Consider the following 15481-nt stretch of genomic DNA (forward strand, 5'->3'; position numbering starts at 1 on the left):
ATATATCTAAAGCAGCAATACAACTATTGTTTCCTCCATGTTGTTGACATAAACTCAAGGGACATAATGTCCATGAAAAAAATATCGACATCCAAAGAGTGACCTTTCTTGATTATTTTGAAGTGAGAATATACCTGGATACATTTTGAATACTAGGCTTTATGACGCAGAAAATTATTTGGCGTTTCTATGTTGTTGTCAAAAATATTACACGAAATAAGAAGAATTGAATGGTGTTGGCATAGTTATTGCTTGGGGTAAGACAGTTTTTCTCGTATTTTTGAAGATTTGACCGATTGTAGTTGGAGGTGGAGGTTTTGATTTTTCTGGATGATGTTTAACATATTTATTTTAAAAAATGTCTTCCTTTTTATGTTATTTACGATATTTTATTGCTTAATAAATCTCAATCTGATTAAAATACAGATCTATATTTCGTTTTGTCTGTTTATACTTTCGATGGCCTACACTACATGTACATGAAGATCTGACAAGTTGTACTGGAAGGTCGTGTCAGGGGTCATATACGAGCTGCTTTTGACCCTGTGATGTCAGACATTGATTAATCAATCATCAGCGTTGACATTTTTAGTCGTTTACCCACAGTTCCGTGCCAAGAAGATGCCATAACAGACCGTTTCATTGGCTAATCTCTCAGTTCCATCAAAACGCCAGTAATATAACAACTCTTCCAGATCCTAGTGTAGTAAAGACAAGTAAAACAAAATTTTGAACTACAAAAAACGAAACGAAATAGGATCTGTGTTTTAATAAGATTGAATAAATCTCAATAAATACTGTTATAAACTCCTGAGTGTTCAAAACGAGTTTGCAAGGGTAAATGAATAGCATCCACGCAAGTAGCTATAAAAAATAAAATGCATGGCTGAAAGAACACAAGCTTTATTTAATGTTTTTTGTGCCTCCTTCATGTAAATATTCTTAATTTAAATAAAATATTTTAATTAATATATTGAAAATTAAAACTGTAATAAACAACAACATTTTTAGCAAGTCTTCATGGCTATATAGATCTGTGTTTGAACCAGCTCATCAAATTTTGTTTGACAATTTGGCACTGTACCCGTATATTTATGCTAAAAAAATCTAATAATATTATTTGACTACAAAGTGTCAAGAGAATAGGCTACCCTGGGGGTATTCCCAACTTTTTATGCATGTTTATTGACATTTAAAAAGTGCTAAACTGAAATTATTGACATATTATACAATATTGCGATAAAGTGATTACATCGCGATATTTTTTTAAAATATCGCGATATCTCTTTCCAAGGATATCACCCTGCTCTAAGTCTTGATTTAATTTGACCAGTAAGTTTGTATTTGCAATGTCGAAGACTGTGGATGATATTGAGTTAGAGACTTGCCTCCTTTAATGGAAGTTTCCAGAACTTACAATTGTTGAATTTTGTTGAACACGAACATGATCGCGAGAGGAGTCCCATACAAAATTACCTGTTTATGAATATAGAATCGTTGTTTACAACAGATCTGACAAGAATACGCAGAAATACTTTCACTAACTTTTGTCTTTCAAATTCCAAAATTAGATGCGACAATTGATTGAATTGGCAGGCTATCTGTCATTTATCAATATCATTATGCAATTCAAGGGTGGTAACTAATACATAAGGGTTGTCAATCATTTGATGTGAAATGTATGTGTAAATAATTGTATGCAATTTATAATTGATTGGAGTATCTTTGTCTATCTTAAAACAAAAAAACAACAAAATTATTAGATACCTACCAATCATTTCATCAAAATCTTCAAAATTATTGCATTTTGTTCTATTTTCGTTTTATTTGGGTTTTCCCACGAGAGTTATCTATCCTGACGTCTAGTCATGTTTAGCCAGTAACTAAAAATAGCAATCTGTTTCACGGACCTAGTACGAAAGCTTTCTAATAACTCTGTATAAGATCAACATGTGACGTCAGATCACGAGGCGTCAATCATTGGCTCTATGGCGCGTGTTTGTAAACAATCTGGTCCGGGCAGGATATGGTGCCTTTTACACTAAATAGGAAACATATTTTTATCTAGCTGCAAACACTTTTATTTATTTTTCTAATGGAATGCTTCAAAAAAATGTCCTAGAATTTAATTTGAAAAAGGAAAAAAGTTAACATCGCGAGCTCATTAAGCCGCACCGATGTCATCCAAAAACATACTAATGTCTATGATGTCATCCCTATCAGTATTCAGTGATTGTAACGGCTTGGCGAATATTCGCTAGTATTGACTCTATTCGCTAATAAAGAAAGACTGGTAAACCACGCGCTTATGAGATATTGTCTATTTTTAGAACTCAGCAGGTGGATTGTGGGAATCTATGTATTGTTTTCAATTTCTTTCCAGGAAGAAATTTGTAGGTCATCAGTGCTGTTGTAAAATTGAGGTTCTGTGGTATTCATTGCGAATTGTGTGAGCTGAAAGGCTAAAAAACTGTGTATTTTGATAGAAAGGATCTGATACGTATAAAATTATTCATTGTCTTTGTTTCCATTAATAGTTATTGAAGAGACAAAAAATTTTGACAGCTGATAAATTGCAAATGGCGGTTGTTTATTTCCGCTATACAGAAATGAGAAATTTGTTGTTAAAAAATTCACCCACTGTCGCTTCACATGGTAAATCATCGTACAGACTTTTGTTTAATCACCCTAAAAGTATTTTAAGAAACTGTTCGCCGCATTTTTCATGTATTTATTGAAAGAATCATAGCCAATTTACGGTTATAATCGCTGTCAAAATTCGGTTGAACGAACGCCTGTCAAATCGAAGCCACAACAAACAAAGCCGACCAGTCGTGATAATTAGTGTTTACACAAGTGATTAGACAATCGACCAAAACACAAATAGGCCTTTGAAAGAAGTATATTTAAAAAGCCGAATTCTGAATTTAATTATTTGTCAGTAGTGACCGACAGAAAAGTTGCAAAGTTTTAAAAAAAAAGAGGAAAAATTGGAAAATACTGTTGATTAGAATTTGCAGATAAATATAAAGTCAAAAAGAAGGAGTTAAAGAGACCTTTAGCAGACGTATACAAACTCAAGATGAAGTTGTTAGAAAATTCTAAATTTGAGGCCGTGAATTCCTCTCTGTGCATGGAGATGGAGAACTGCAGAATTGATGGAAGGTTTGTATGAATAGACAGTCCTTCACATTCATAAAAAGCTCTTGCCCTTTCTCTCTGTCTCTTCCCCTGATACATGTGATGTAGTATAGTTTGCCCTTCTTCATTATCCATTAGCTTGGATGGTGTAGAACAGTAGGATTTCTTATTACCGTCCTTAATGTATCAAGTTCTTATATTCTGGGGAGGTTGGGTGGTCGAATGGTTAACAAATGCATGTCAAATCACAAGGCCTGTCATTGAGCCAATTGGCATGGTTTCTATACCCCGCTTGTATGTGACAAGGAGTAGGGTCACCTGTTTCTCTCTCTCCCTCTTATATTCTGTTCTAGGTTTGACGAATACATGTGTTATTAATTTTTCTTTTTTTTTTTAGAATTGAGAGTTATTCATGCAAAATGGCTGGAAATGACAAAAGATTGTTTAAGTTGCTAAGTAACGAAAACAGTCAGAATTCTGGAGGCTTACAAGCTCTTTCACCACCACAAAGTACAGTTTCTCACAGTCCATTAAAGTAAGTTGACAGTTTCTCACAGTCCATTAAAGTAAGTTGACAGTCTCCCACTGCCCATTAAAGTAAGTTTACAATATATACAGTCTCTCACAGTCCATTAAAGTAAGTTGACAGTCTGTGACAGTCCATTAAAGTAAGTTGACAGTCTGTGACAGTCCATTAAAGTAAGTTGACAGTCTGTGACAGTCCATTAAAGTAAGTTGACAGTCTGTGACAGTCCATTAAAGTAAGTTTACAGTCTCTCACATTCCATTAAGGTAAGTTAACAATCTCTAACTGTCCATTAAAGTAAGTTGACAGTCTCTCACAGTCAATTAAAGTAAGTAGACAGTCTCTCGCAGTCCATTAAAGTAAGTAGACAGTCTCTCACACTCCATTAAAGTAAGTTTACAGTCTCTCCACAATCCATTAAAGTAAATTTCTAACAGTCCACAGAGAACAGTCAATAACATTAGGTTTATAATCCTGTAAAGAATGAAGTAGTTTTGTAGAGAAAATAATCTTTGAATGGCATTTAGCGATTGAACATAATATAACACAACACAGTTCTATGGATAACAATCACTTTATTATATACACACAATGTTTCGACAAGAATTCACTTGTCGTTATCAAGCATACAAATTACAAATGAGGAAAAAATTGTGACAGTGGTAAGTACATTGAACAATAATAAGAGAAACCATAAGATAACAATCATGAAACCATAGTTTAAAGTAGCTAAGTCTCTAACTCAATATCATCAAAAATCTTCGACATTGAAAACACGAATTATTTGTCAATTCAAATCAACATTGGTCTTGTGATCTTACAGGGAAAAGATGGGCTTCTGATATCCAATATTTCAAGACAAAATAAACATTTTATCATTGGTACACGAATCGTGTACCATAATGTGTTTCAGCTAGACATATTCCACAAGTCATGTCAAATGGTAACACTATATTCTTATCTGGAGAGCATGCGCAATAAATACCATTGGTGTAGACTGGAAAAACCAGACGCTAAAGATTGCCATTCACATGAGATTTCTGGCATATTTCGCCGAACATAACTGATTAGAAATTACAGTAAAAACAGAAACGATTGAATGTAAATCAGTTTATATACATTCATATTACATTATTATATGCGTTGCGACCCATTTTTGTCAATTTCTAGGTCCCAAATATTAGCTCCTTTTAATATTGTAGAGAATAGCATGTATCTAAAAGAATACTACATGGTGATATTTGTTTTTTTGTTTTAGTTTACGGGGGTATAGTAAGAGTTATGATGGTTCGAGTGAAGGATATTTATGTGATACAATATCAACGAAAACACTGTTCTATCTTATATCTACACTTAATGCTTCCTTTCAACCTGATTACGATTTCAGTCATGCAAAAAGTGACGAATTCAGCCGAGAGCCAAGTCTTCAGGTGAGTAAACTGAATAGTAACGTTATAATTTACACTTGGGCCATTGGTTTGTACGAAGAACATCGACCACCAAGATCTTGGCTCTAAATTTCGAGATCAGAAAAATAACCATATAGCTTTCCCTATCATTAATCAAAATAAAACACTTTTGTGAAAGTAGAATACCGGTACAAGTTCAAAAGTAGTTAAATTCTTTTCATTATTTCCAAAGATTTGATGAATTGCAAATTCGATATCTACTGTAGAATATATCTATACCAATATTTGTTACTGTCGTTTAGTTGTCTGTCTGTGTCTGTTCAGGGTTGTCAGCGTGGGGTAGCTCGGGCCCGAGAGTAACAAAGGCCTGGTGACGATGGCCTACTTACCACTACCAGAGTTATGCTAATTCGGTCCATGGCTTTACCCGTGCAACGCCGGCCGGGTCAACCGCTAACCGCTATAATCAACACATGATGAGCCTCTTTTTAGTACAATTGATTTCATTCCTTGAGATTTTTGTTGATGAGTGGAGTTTATCGTGGATTATGCCTTCAAAAATTAAATTTCAGATAAATACAAAAGTGGATCAGCTATAATCAACACATGATGAGCCTCTTTTTAGTACAATTGAATTCATTCCTTGAGATTTTTGTTGATGAGTGGAGTTTATCGTGGATTATGCCTTCAAAAATTAAATTTCAGATAAATACAAAAGTGGATCAGCGACTTTATTTTGACCAAGATTAAAGTTTCTTTACTTGTTCTCAAATATGATTCATTGTCTATCTTTGTTCTATTGTTTCATTTGATATAAGAGTAGGCCATAGTGCTGCTGTCCGAGTAAAATTTCCCTCATAGCAGCACACTGTATGGCATATGCCTGTCTTCATTTGTCCAGTCGGAGTAGGACGTTAAACCCCATTTTATTTCAATTCATTTTCATTTCATTTACGATATTTATATATATAATATATATATATAGTTAATAGATATTAGTAAAACCAAAAGAATATAAACAAGCCAACAGTGAGGCTGATGTCCCCTGCCGAAATCCCAAAATAATTGATCTCGATATGATTCATTTTCTATGTTTGTTCTATTGTTTTATTTTATTGCCTTAATGTTGTGGATGTATGGTTGATTGCCTGTCAACCTACCTTTTCTTGTTTCCTGGCAACCTATCTTTGTATTGTTTCCTGGCAACCTATCTTTGTATTGTTTCAGTGGGTGACTAATGCAGTTGATACCCAGTTGTTTGCCACTGCAGGAGATGTCTTCGGGGCCTTTAAGCAACAATTCTGGACAGCTTTAGATGAAGAAATTTGTCTTTCAGAATGTGATATTTATAGGTGGGTATTTGAAGAGATGTGCGGGGGGGGGGGGGGGATCGTCTAGCATATGATCTTCAGATCATGGGTTTTCTCCAGGTCCTCTGATTTCCTCCTACTGCTATAGACTGCTACATGCAAACAAATTATTTAAATAAAACTGCATCATATGTTAGTCCCAAAATAACCTACATTGTGTTGAGTAGATGTTAAACCCAAATTAAAGGGGCATTACGGGAGATTAGATAAAGAGTTGACAGTTCTCGCTATAATAGTTAAAAAGTAGATAACGTAAATAGAATATTCTGAAAATTTCAGTCAAATTGCTCCACTCTACACCAAAAGATTTTAGCTTTTGAATTTTAGGCCAGCCAAAATCATTACTAAAATTGGTATGATAAAAAACAAAGTCTTGAGTACATGTATCTATCTTTACGTTTAATTATTTTTCAAAAAATGTATTCCAATCGGCTAAAAGGCTAATGATGGCATTGAGAGTTAATAATGTTCTGGATAAGTTAATTAATGTCTAATTAATAATTTAGAAAACATTTCAGGCCTAAAGAAAGACCTGCAATAGGCTGATTTAGCCCTTGCATAATGCATGTTTAAATAACAGTGAAATAAGTTACAAAATACAAACAAGTGTCTTGAGTCTTGACATATAAAACTTGTATATTCACATTATCTTGATGGTACATGTATCACATCCTCAACTTGAAGGGCATAAGGTACATGTACAGGTGTGAAATTGTTCAAATTAGCCATGATTATATAATAAGATGTAATATTATGTGATATGAAGTGGATACAATGTAGATAAAGATTAAACAATAGAGGGATTATCTACAAGTGTAATAACAGTGTAATATTAAGATAAAAAGGGTTGATTATCTACAAGTGTAATAACAGTGTAATATTAAGATAAAAAGGGTTGATTAAGACAGTGAATTCTATAGAAGGATAATCCTGTATGTTAAATGATGGTAATATTATGTACTGTTTATATATTAGTACACTGTAAAATATATATTGTGAGAAAAATAATTCTTGTTTTTGAATACAGCTGCTTTACATGAAAAGGGACATATTTTTCTGTTTATATTTCAAAATTAGTTATTGCTGGTAAATAAAGTTAAGTTTAGTTTATCGTACAGTAAATTTTGAATATTCAACATCATGAATAAACTGGTGAGGTGAGAAATGTAAATCTTTTGACAAAGATATCCCCCCCCCCAACCCCGAATCTCCATCTTGCATCAGATTTCATGAATTTAAATATCTCATGTATCTGAATATGAAGGCAGTGATAGACTTTAGACATAGTACTTAGCCTTAATGTTATCTATGGAGGATTCAGTCTGATTAAAACACAGATCCTATTTCGTTTTGTTTTTTATAGTTCAAAATTTTGTTTTACTTGTCTGTACTACACTAGCACTCGGAAGAATTGTTATATAACAAGCGTTCTAATTGATGAAACGGTCTGTTACGGAGAATTCTTGGCGTGCTCTGCGCGGAACTGTGGGTAAACCCCTAGAAACGTCAGTAGCCGCTCGTATGACCCTCGAAGCGATTTCCCAGTACTACTGGTCAGATCTTCATGTAGTGTAGGCCATTGAAAGTGAAAGATTTTCCATGTTACAAAGAACTTGTTGTTTTAGTAAACGAATAAAAATTAAATTGTGTATTAACCATTAATGATATGGTTTGTATTTTTAGTTACAATCCTGATTTGAACTCTGACCCCTATGGTGAAGAAGGTTGTATTTGGTCGTTTAATTATTTCTTCTATAACCGAAAACTCAAGAGAATCGTCTTCTTTACGTGTAGAGCGTAAGTTTTATATTTTATAACTTTACTTGTGCATCTTTCAGACATTTTTATTTTGTACAGCTTCCTCAGAATTTCAGGCGTGGTGTCTCTTTGTCCAGTGGTGCTGGACGGATAGACCGTGCCCTCCAGTTTCATCCCGTTACTAAAGACCCCTACAAGCAAGCAAATTATTGAAATAAAATTGAACCATATTTTAGTCCCGAAATGACCTAGTTTTTGTTGAGTGTAAGTTAAACCCCATTTCTCTCTCTCTCTCTCTCTCATATTCCTAGTATTTGCACATATGACCATAGAACCAAAAATGATCATATGTTAGTCCCAAAATGACCAAATTATTGTGTTAACTAAACGTTAAACCCCATTCCATTTGTTTACAGAGCATCAGTATCATTTGTTGATTCTGGTATTGGAACAGATATGAGTATGGATATGGATGAAGACAGTCTACATATGTAAGTAATAAAAAAAAACAGGAAATCATTGTTTACATGGTATATTTGCTAATTAACTGCAATATGTACTGCCCTTGATGAAAGTTAATTACTGCAATAGTTACTTCCCTTGATTAATGTTATTGCCCTTGATTAATGTGAATTACTGCTATAGTTACTTCCCTTGATTAATGTTAATTACTGCAGTATTTACTGCCGTTGATTAATGTTAATTACTGCTATAGTTACTGCCCTTGATTAATGTTAATTACTGCTGTAGTTAATGCCCTTGATTAATGTGGATTACTGCAATAGTTATTTCCCTTGATTAATCTTAATTTCTGTGTTGAGTGGACATTAAACCCCATTTCGCAATAATGATACTTGAACAACTAATCAGGAATATTTTTCGATAATTTCAGGGATCTGTAATCTGATGTAAACATCCCAACTTCGTTAGCATCATCTACCTGTTTATAGTAACCGTAGTTACCAGACAAATGATCAACCTGTATATAAATACACCTGTTCTTCTATTCATATGCTTCAGCTTTTAGACAAAACATATAGATTGACTTAACACAGCCTCGTCATCAAAAAAAATCATTTGATTAAGGATCTGATATCAACTTTGTTCCAAGTAGAACTGGCCTTAGGACTGCTTTAATTAGGGCTGGTCCTATAATATCAAGGATCTGACATGAAGTTGTCATAGTAAATTGGCCTAATAAGGGCTTATCAAGAAACGGATATTATCGAGTGTCAAGTTTGCTCCAAACATTCATGCAGAAGTAATCCATTTTAGTAGACCGCATTTTTGGGGTCAAATATGGGTTGTTAAATCTGGTATTATCAAGTTTTCTCCGAAGCATCCATAACTCCTACACAATCCGGTTTAGATTGCGTCTATTGTGACTTAGACAGCAACAAAATATGCTGTGAAGGACTGACATATAACCAAATGATATTTTCTGTCCAAATCAAAAAGAAATCTGTCCAGTTTCATCGTCATGGAGATGAATAATTCTGTAATTAACTACAAATATTACTAAGGTGTTATATGTTCAATAGAACTCAAGTGACGTCAAAGACTGTAGTTGTTCGCTTGATACATCCCATTATATTGTTACGATGTTCAATGGAGGTCAAGTTGAGACCGTGGTTGTTGCTATGATACTTCCCAATGATGATCAATGGAGGTCAAGTGGAGATCGTGGTTGTTGCTATATTTCCCAATGATGATCAATGGAGGTCAAGTGGAGACCGTGATTTGTTGCTATGATACAGACGCATGGTTTATATACGCGCTTGTTATGAATAAGGTTAATATTTTCTGAACAATGTTGTTAGAATGTTCGATGGAACTCGGGTGGAGATCGTGGACGTAGCTAGCATACCGATACATGGTATGCATACCGTAAACATTTTGTGAACATTGTTTAATTTGTCAAGTCATGAAACAAATGGAGCTGAACCCCAGATGCACTGACGGTCCATGATGAGGATACATGTATGTATATGAGCGAATGCTAGATCAGAGACGTTCTAGCATATATGTGGGGTTGTGGGCCCAAGATGTGAATAACTCGCCATATTGTAGGGTTGTGTACTTGTTCTCTAGGGTCTCACAGGAAGTCACTGGCATCAAAGGGCCTGAGATATTGTAGCTTGCCATATGCTAGTTCTCGGGGGGGGGGGGGGGTGGAGGTGTGTCAAAGCAAGTCACTGAAATCAAAGGGCCAGAGATGGGAATAGCTCTCCATATTGTAGCTTGTCATATGCTAGTTCTTGGGGGGGGGGGGGGGTCACAGCAAGTCACTGGAATCAAAGGGCCCGAGATGGGAATAGCTCCCCATATTGTAGCTTGTCATATGCTTGTTCTCTTGGGGGCCACGGCAAGTCACTGGAATCAAAGGGTCCCGAGATGGGAGTAGCTCTTCATAATGTAGGGTTGTATTCTAGTTCTTGGTGCACCTCAGCTAATCACTGGACCCTAAGGGTTATTAAGGAGCAGTAGTTTTGGTCGGTCCAAGAGCTGAAGGGTCAACTTCCTCAATCTCATCGATATAATATAGAATTAGCCCAGAAATTTTAAACAAATAAGATTATCTCTACAGTACAACTTCAGTCCCATTAACTGGCCTGCATAAAACAAACCACACCATGTTGTCCCTTGTTTTTTTTAAAAAAAAAAAAAAAAATGTATTCCTTTATATATCATTCAGTATTATTCCATATTGTATTTCTGTTTGATTATTTTATTCTTATTTTTTTTTCTAATCACCGTATATCATGTTTATATTCAGAGCAGACATCAAATTATTTTACATTTTATCATGATATCATTCACATATAGATTCCCATACTCATGCATATCGATTTAATACAATTGTGAATTTTTCAGATTAATTATCAATTTGATTAAAATACAGATCTATATTTCGTTTGGTTTTTTTTTTTATACTTTCGATGGCCTACACTACATGAACATCTGACCAGTTGTACTGGGAGGTTGTGTCACGGGTTCGCACGCGCGGTTTTTAACCCTATGACGTCAGACATTGATTAAACAATCAGCGTTGATGTTTCTAAGGGTTTAACCACAGTTCCGTGCAGAGCACGCCAGGAACTCGCTATAACAGACCTTTCATTCGCTGTTATATAACAACTCTTCCAGATCCTAGTATAATCAAGACAACCAAAAACGAAATTTTGAACTATAAAGAACGAAACGAAATAGGATCAGTGTTTTAATCAGATTGAATAATTATTTGAGTATTTTCTCCCAGAGATATCATTGTTAATCTGGATTGTTTGTTTTAAGTGATGTTAAAAATGTAAAATATTTGCTAGAAATTGGCATGGACATAAAAGAAGCCTTGACACTTGGAATTAGATATAATAATAAGAGTAGGCCATAGTGCCGCTGCCTGGGCAAAATATCCCCGATAGCACACTGTAAGGCGTATGCCCTTCTTCATTAGCCCAGTCGGTGCAGAACAGTTTGACGTTAAACCGATTTGATTTCAGTTCCGTTGGCTAGGAAAGTCATCAGTATACATGTATTATTAAATATAATTAGTAATATAAATAAAATCAAACATGGTCATAAATAGTGCTGAATTGTAAGTATTTGTATTAAAGAATATACAGTGTATATATCATCCTAGGTATCCCCAGTGGTCTGATTCCGTTCTACTCCACTATACCCTGGGATAATCCATAGGCTTTTCACAATTTCAAATTATCTGCTTTGGCCTTGATCGTAGCTTAAGTCTGCAATCCAATCAAAAAACAGTTTACAGACCAATCCTACTAAGACTCTTTAGCCTCTTTGTTTCTGTTCACAACAATATGGCGACTTCTTGCATCACGATGAGAGTTACTTCCCTTTGCCAGAGTAGGGTCGCCTGTCCAACCTCGTGGGATTTCTCTGGGTGCTCCGGTTTCCTCCCACTGCTAAAGACCCCTACGCGCAAGCGAATTAATGAAATAAAATTAAACTATTTGTTGGTCCCGAAATGACCTAGTTTGTGTCGCATGGACGTTAAACCCCATTTCTCTCTCTCTCTCTCCCTTTGCCAACTTCCTTTGCAATTAACGATTTATAGGATTGGTTGATTAAAATAGCACAATCATCAAGGGCAGATAACTTGGAATGTGTGTCCCCCACCCCTACCCCATAGGTTAGTGGAGAGGAAAGGAATGAGACCACTGTAGATACCGAGGATGTGTGTATTAATTGGTACATTTAGAGATTGATGACAGTCGCAGGACTTCAATGCTTGCGTTCAAACAAATAACCTGGGTATAGATCTCCACCCATCTACCTGTCCACGATGATGGAGTAAGAAAACGTTGAAATATTTCCATTAATGATTCAGCATTCATCACATGTCAATCCACCCACCCACCCAGTTCCACAGGTTTTGCGTTTGTACCCAACTGTTGGAATTTTGGGATGGCACTTTACATAGAAATAATGTCATTTATCATTTTCCTTTTGTTAAGACATCATCTTTCCATATTTTATTATAAATTTGATATGTTATTGTTTTATTATATCATTCATCTGTGTAAATATTTTGTTAGTTTCACTACACAGAAACCAAAATAATCTTTTTTTTCTAGTTTAGAGCCTGAAATTCAAATTGCATCTAAGATGAGAATTATCCTAGGTCCAAAATTCTATCTTGAGTAAATATTAAGCACTTATTAAGACTATGGGAAGTTTTGATATTTTAGCACACATGAAAATAATGTGTCAAGCCTTAAGCTTTTCTTAGTCATGATTTGGTCGATATATTTTAAAACGGACAGTTAGAAAATGAAAATAAGTAAAGGCTGTAGTGTCGCTGTCTGGGCAAAATTCCCCATACAGTACACTGCATGTCATTAGCCTGGCTGATGTGTGAAATTACCGGGGATTGAATTTGGAACCGCATAACAAACCAATGGTTGATACTAGAAAGCTAGAGTAAAAACATTATTTTGTGATCATGTGATCATTATTTTGTGGTCATGTGATTATTATTTTGTGGTCATGTGATTATTATTATTTTGTGGTCATGTGATTATTATTATTTTGTGGTCATGTGACTATTGTACGATTATGTTGTAGCTTATTATGAATATTTACTTTTATTATTTCATAAATCTTTTAAAATTTGTCTTGTGTGTAGGTTATTATCACAACAATATATAGTTAGGGGTTTGTTGGGTGCTCGTAATATATAGGATGTGGGGGGAGGGGCAGGGGGTGAATGGTGAGGGTGGGGATAGGGGCAATAATCAAGATGCTCTGTAATATACAGGATGGGGGGGGGAGGGGGTGAATGGTGTAACACATACACTTTAAATCATAAGGTCTGTCATTGAGTCCACTGACGTGGTTTCGGTTCCCTCTTTGCACATGACAAGGAGTAGGGGCGCCTGTCTCAACCTCGTGGCTTTTTTCCCGGACCTCCAGCTTCCTTCAACTGCTAAAGACCCCTACCGCTCATGCATATTTTTAAACTCAAATTGAACCATATGTTAGTCTCGAAATGACCTAGTTTCTCTCGAAACCTTCATTTCTCCATCTAATTAAATTATAACACTTTCAATCTTGGATCCACAGGAGTTGCAGTGGTTCACTGAGAGAGACGTTGGCTAGCTAATTTTGAGGTCCCGTGCTCCCCCCCCCCCCCCGGTATTGGCTGAAAAGAGTTGTCGGGATTCCCAGGTCTGGTTTTAACCTTGTCGGTGGTGCAGCGCAGAGACTCTAAAAAAAATGCCAATGATGTAGGCCCATCTTCATTAGATGGTAGGGGGGTTGGATGGCTGAATAGTTAGCATGTGCGCACTGTGTCATTGAGTCAACTGGCATGGTTTCGAATCTCCGGTTGTATGTAACAAGGAGTAGGGTCGCCTGTCCAAGCTCATGGGATTTCTCTTGGTACTCCGGTTTCCTCCCACTGCTAAACACCCCTACGTGCAATCGAATTATAGAAAAAAATTGAACCCTATGTTAGTCCCAAAATGACCTAGTTTGTTTTGAGTGGACGTTAAACCCCATCTCTCTCTCTCATTAGTTGGTGCAGAAAAGTAGGACGTCAAATTTCATGTCATTCCAACATATAATGCATATAATTTCAGTGGCTTTGGCTTAAAATGCTTGTTACCAAAGGAAACCCAGTTTTCCATAAATATATTTTGAAAGTTAAATAATACAAAAAAAAAAAAACGAAATAAAACAAAAGATTCAGTTCTGTGGATCAACCTCAAGTCAGTGAGTAACTTGGGCGATCATGTTTGATCCGACTCCCTTTTCTATTTCCATCACTTTTACACCGAAAAACTAGCGGTTAGCTGTCCGTACTGTGTCCACATGGAACTTCCTACTTCCTATTAGGGTTAGGGTTAGGGTCAAGTGTTTAAGATTAAAACCTATAACACAAAAATGGGAGTCACATCAAACATGATTGCCGTAACTTGTTTTACTTGAAAATCTAAAGAGAAGAAAATACATTACGCACGAGACAGACGCTCCATGTCTTATTGGGTTTATTATTTCGTTACATTCCGTATGGTTAACGATTTGTTCACATCTAGATTTGTTTCTGTTTTGACCCAAAGGAAAGCCCATACAACCCCAGCCCCGTTCTCACGTCTTGTATGTAAAGGTATTAGTTTGTCTGGTGTCGTTTCTACACAGATTAATCAAAAGACGTGAACTGCGACGGGATTTCCGAGACCATTTGAAGTTTGGCAAGAGTTGCGCCCCCTTAGTTACAATTCGTGCTCATCGGTCATTCTCTGATAATGTGCGCGCGTGTGTGTGTGTGTGTGTGTGTGTGTGGGGGGGGGGGGTGGATGGCACGTGCGTGCTGTATCATAAGGCCTGTCATTGAGTCAACAGGCGTGGTTTCGAATCCCCGGTTGTACGTGACAAGGAGTAGGGTCGCCTGTCCAACCTCGTGGGTTTTCTCCGGGTCCCCCGGTTTCCTCCCACTGCTAAAGACCCCTACGCGCAAGCGAATTATTGAAATAAAAAACTAAACCATGTTAGTCCCGAAATGACCTAGTTTGTGTCGAGTGGACGTTAAACCCATCTCTCTCTCTCTCTCTCTCTCTCTCTCTGAGTGGACGTTAAACTGTCCCCACCCCTCTCTCTCTCGCTTTTATCGAATTGAATATAACCGTGTACTGAATTTCTTAGGACCAACGCTTCAAAGTTTGTTTCATTTCCACTGTGGAATTCTATTCAATTTCTGAAATCCGTGTCCGAGGTATCGATCGCCCCATTAGCAGTAATCAGTCGCGAGT

The 15481-nt window shown here is 36.1% G+C and overlaps 2 protein-coding genes across 3 annotated transcripts in view; one reads left to right on the top strand and one right to left on the bottom strand.

The window, feature by feature from the left end:
• The window catches only part of LOC126816440 (ranBP-type and C3HC4-type zinc finger-containing protein 1), a 51785-nt gene extending 49919 nt beyond the window's left edge, over nt 1-1866 (bottom strand). The window contains exon 1 of the mRNA XM_050543015.2: nt 1772-1866. The gene's annotated coding sequence lies outside the window, so the exon portion shown is untranslated. The remainder of the gene's footprint in view (nt 1-1771) is intronic.
• Nucleotides 1867-2359: 493 nt separating this feature from the next.
• On the top strand, nt 2360-13344 carry LOC126816477 (repressor of RNA polymerase III transcription MAF1 homolog). 2 transcript variants are annotated; one of them, XR_007678390.2, is made up of 8 exons: nt 2360-3165; nt 3539-3676; nt 4926-5097; nt 6304-6428; nt 8130-8243; nt 8621-8695; nt 9097-9873; nt 9926-13344. XR_007678390.2 is itself a non-coding variant. In XM_050543095.2 (7 exons), the coding sequence occupies exons 1-7, from the start codon at nt 3083-3085 to the stop codon at nt 9104-9106; spliced, it is 717 nt and encodes a 238-aa protein (XP_050399052.1). In that variant the 5' UTR covers nt 2360-3082; the 3' UTR covers nt 9107-13344. The 2 variants fall into 2 exon arrangements, 1 of the variants encoding a protein (XP_050399052.1); XM_050543095.2 differs by having other exon boundaries at nt 9097-13344.
• The last annotated feature ends 2137 nt before the right edge of the window (nt 13345-15481 follow it).

The sequence above is a fragment of the Patella vulgata genome, chromosome 3 (assembly GCF_932274485.2).
Source record: "Patella vulgata chromosome 3, xgPatVulg1.2, whole genome shotgun sequence".
Taxonomy (NCBI): Eukaryota; Metazoa; Mollusca; class Gastropoda; family Patellidae; genus Patella; species Patella vulgata.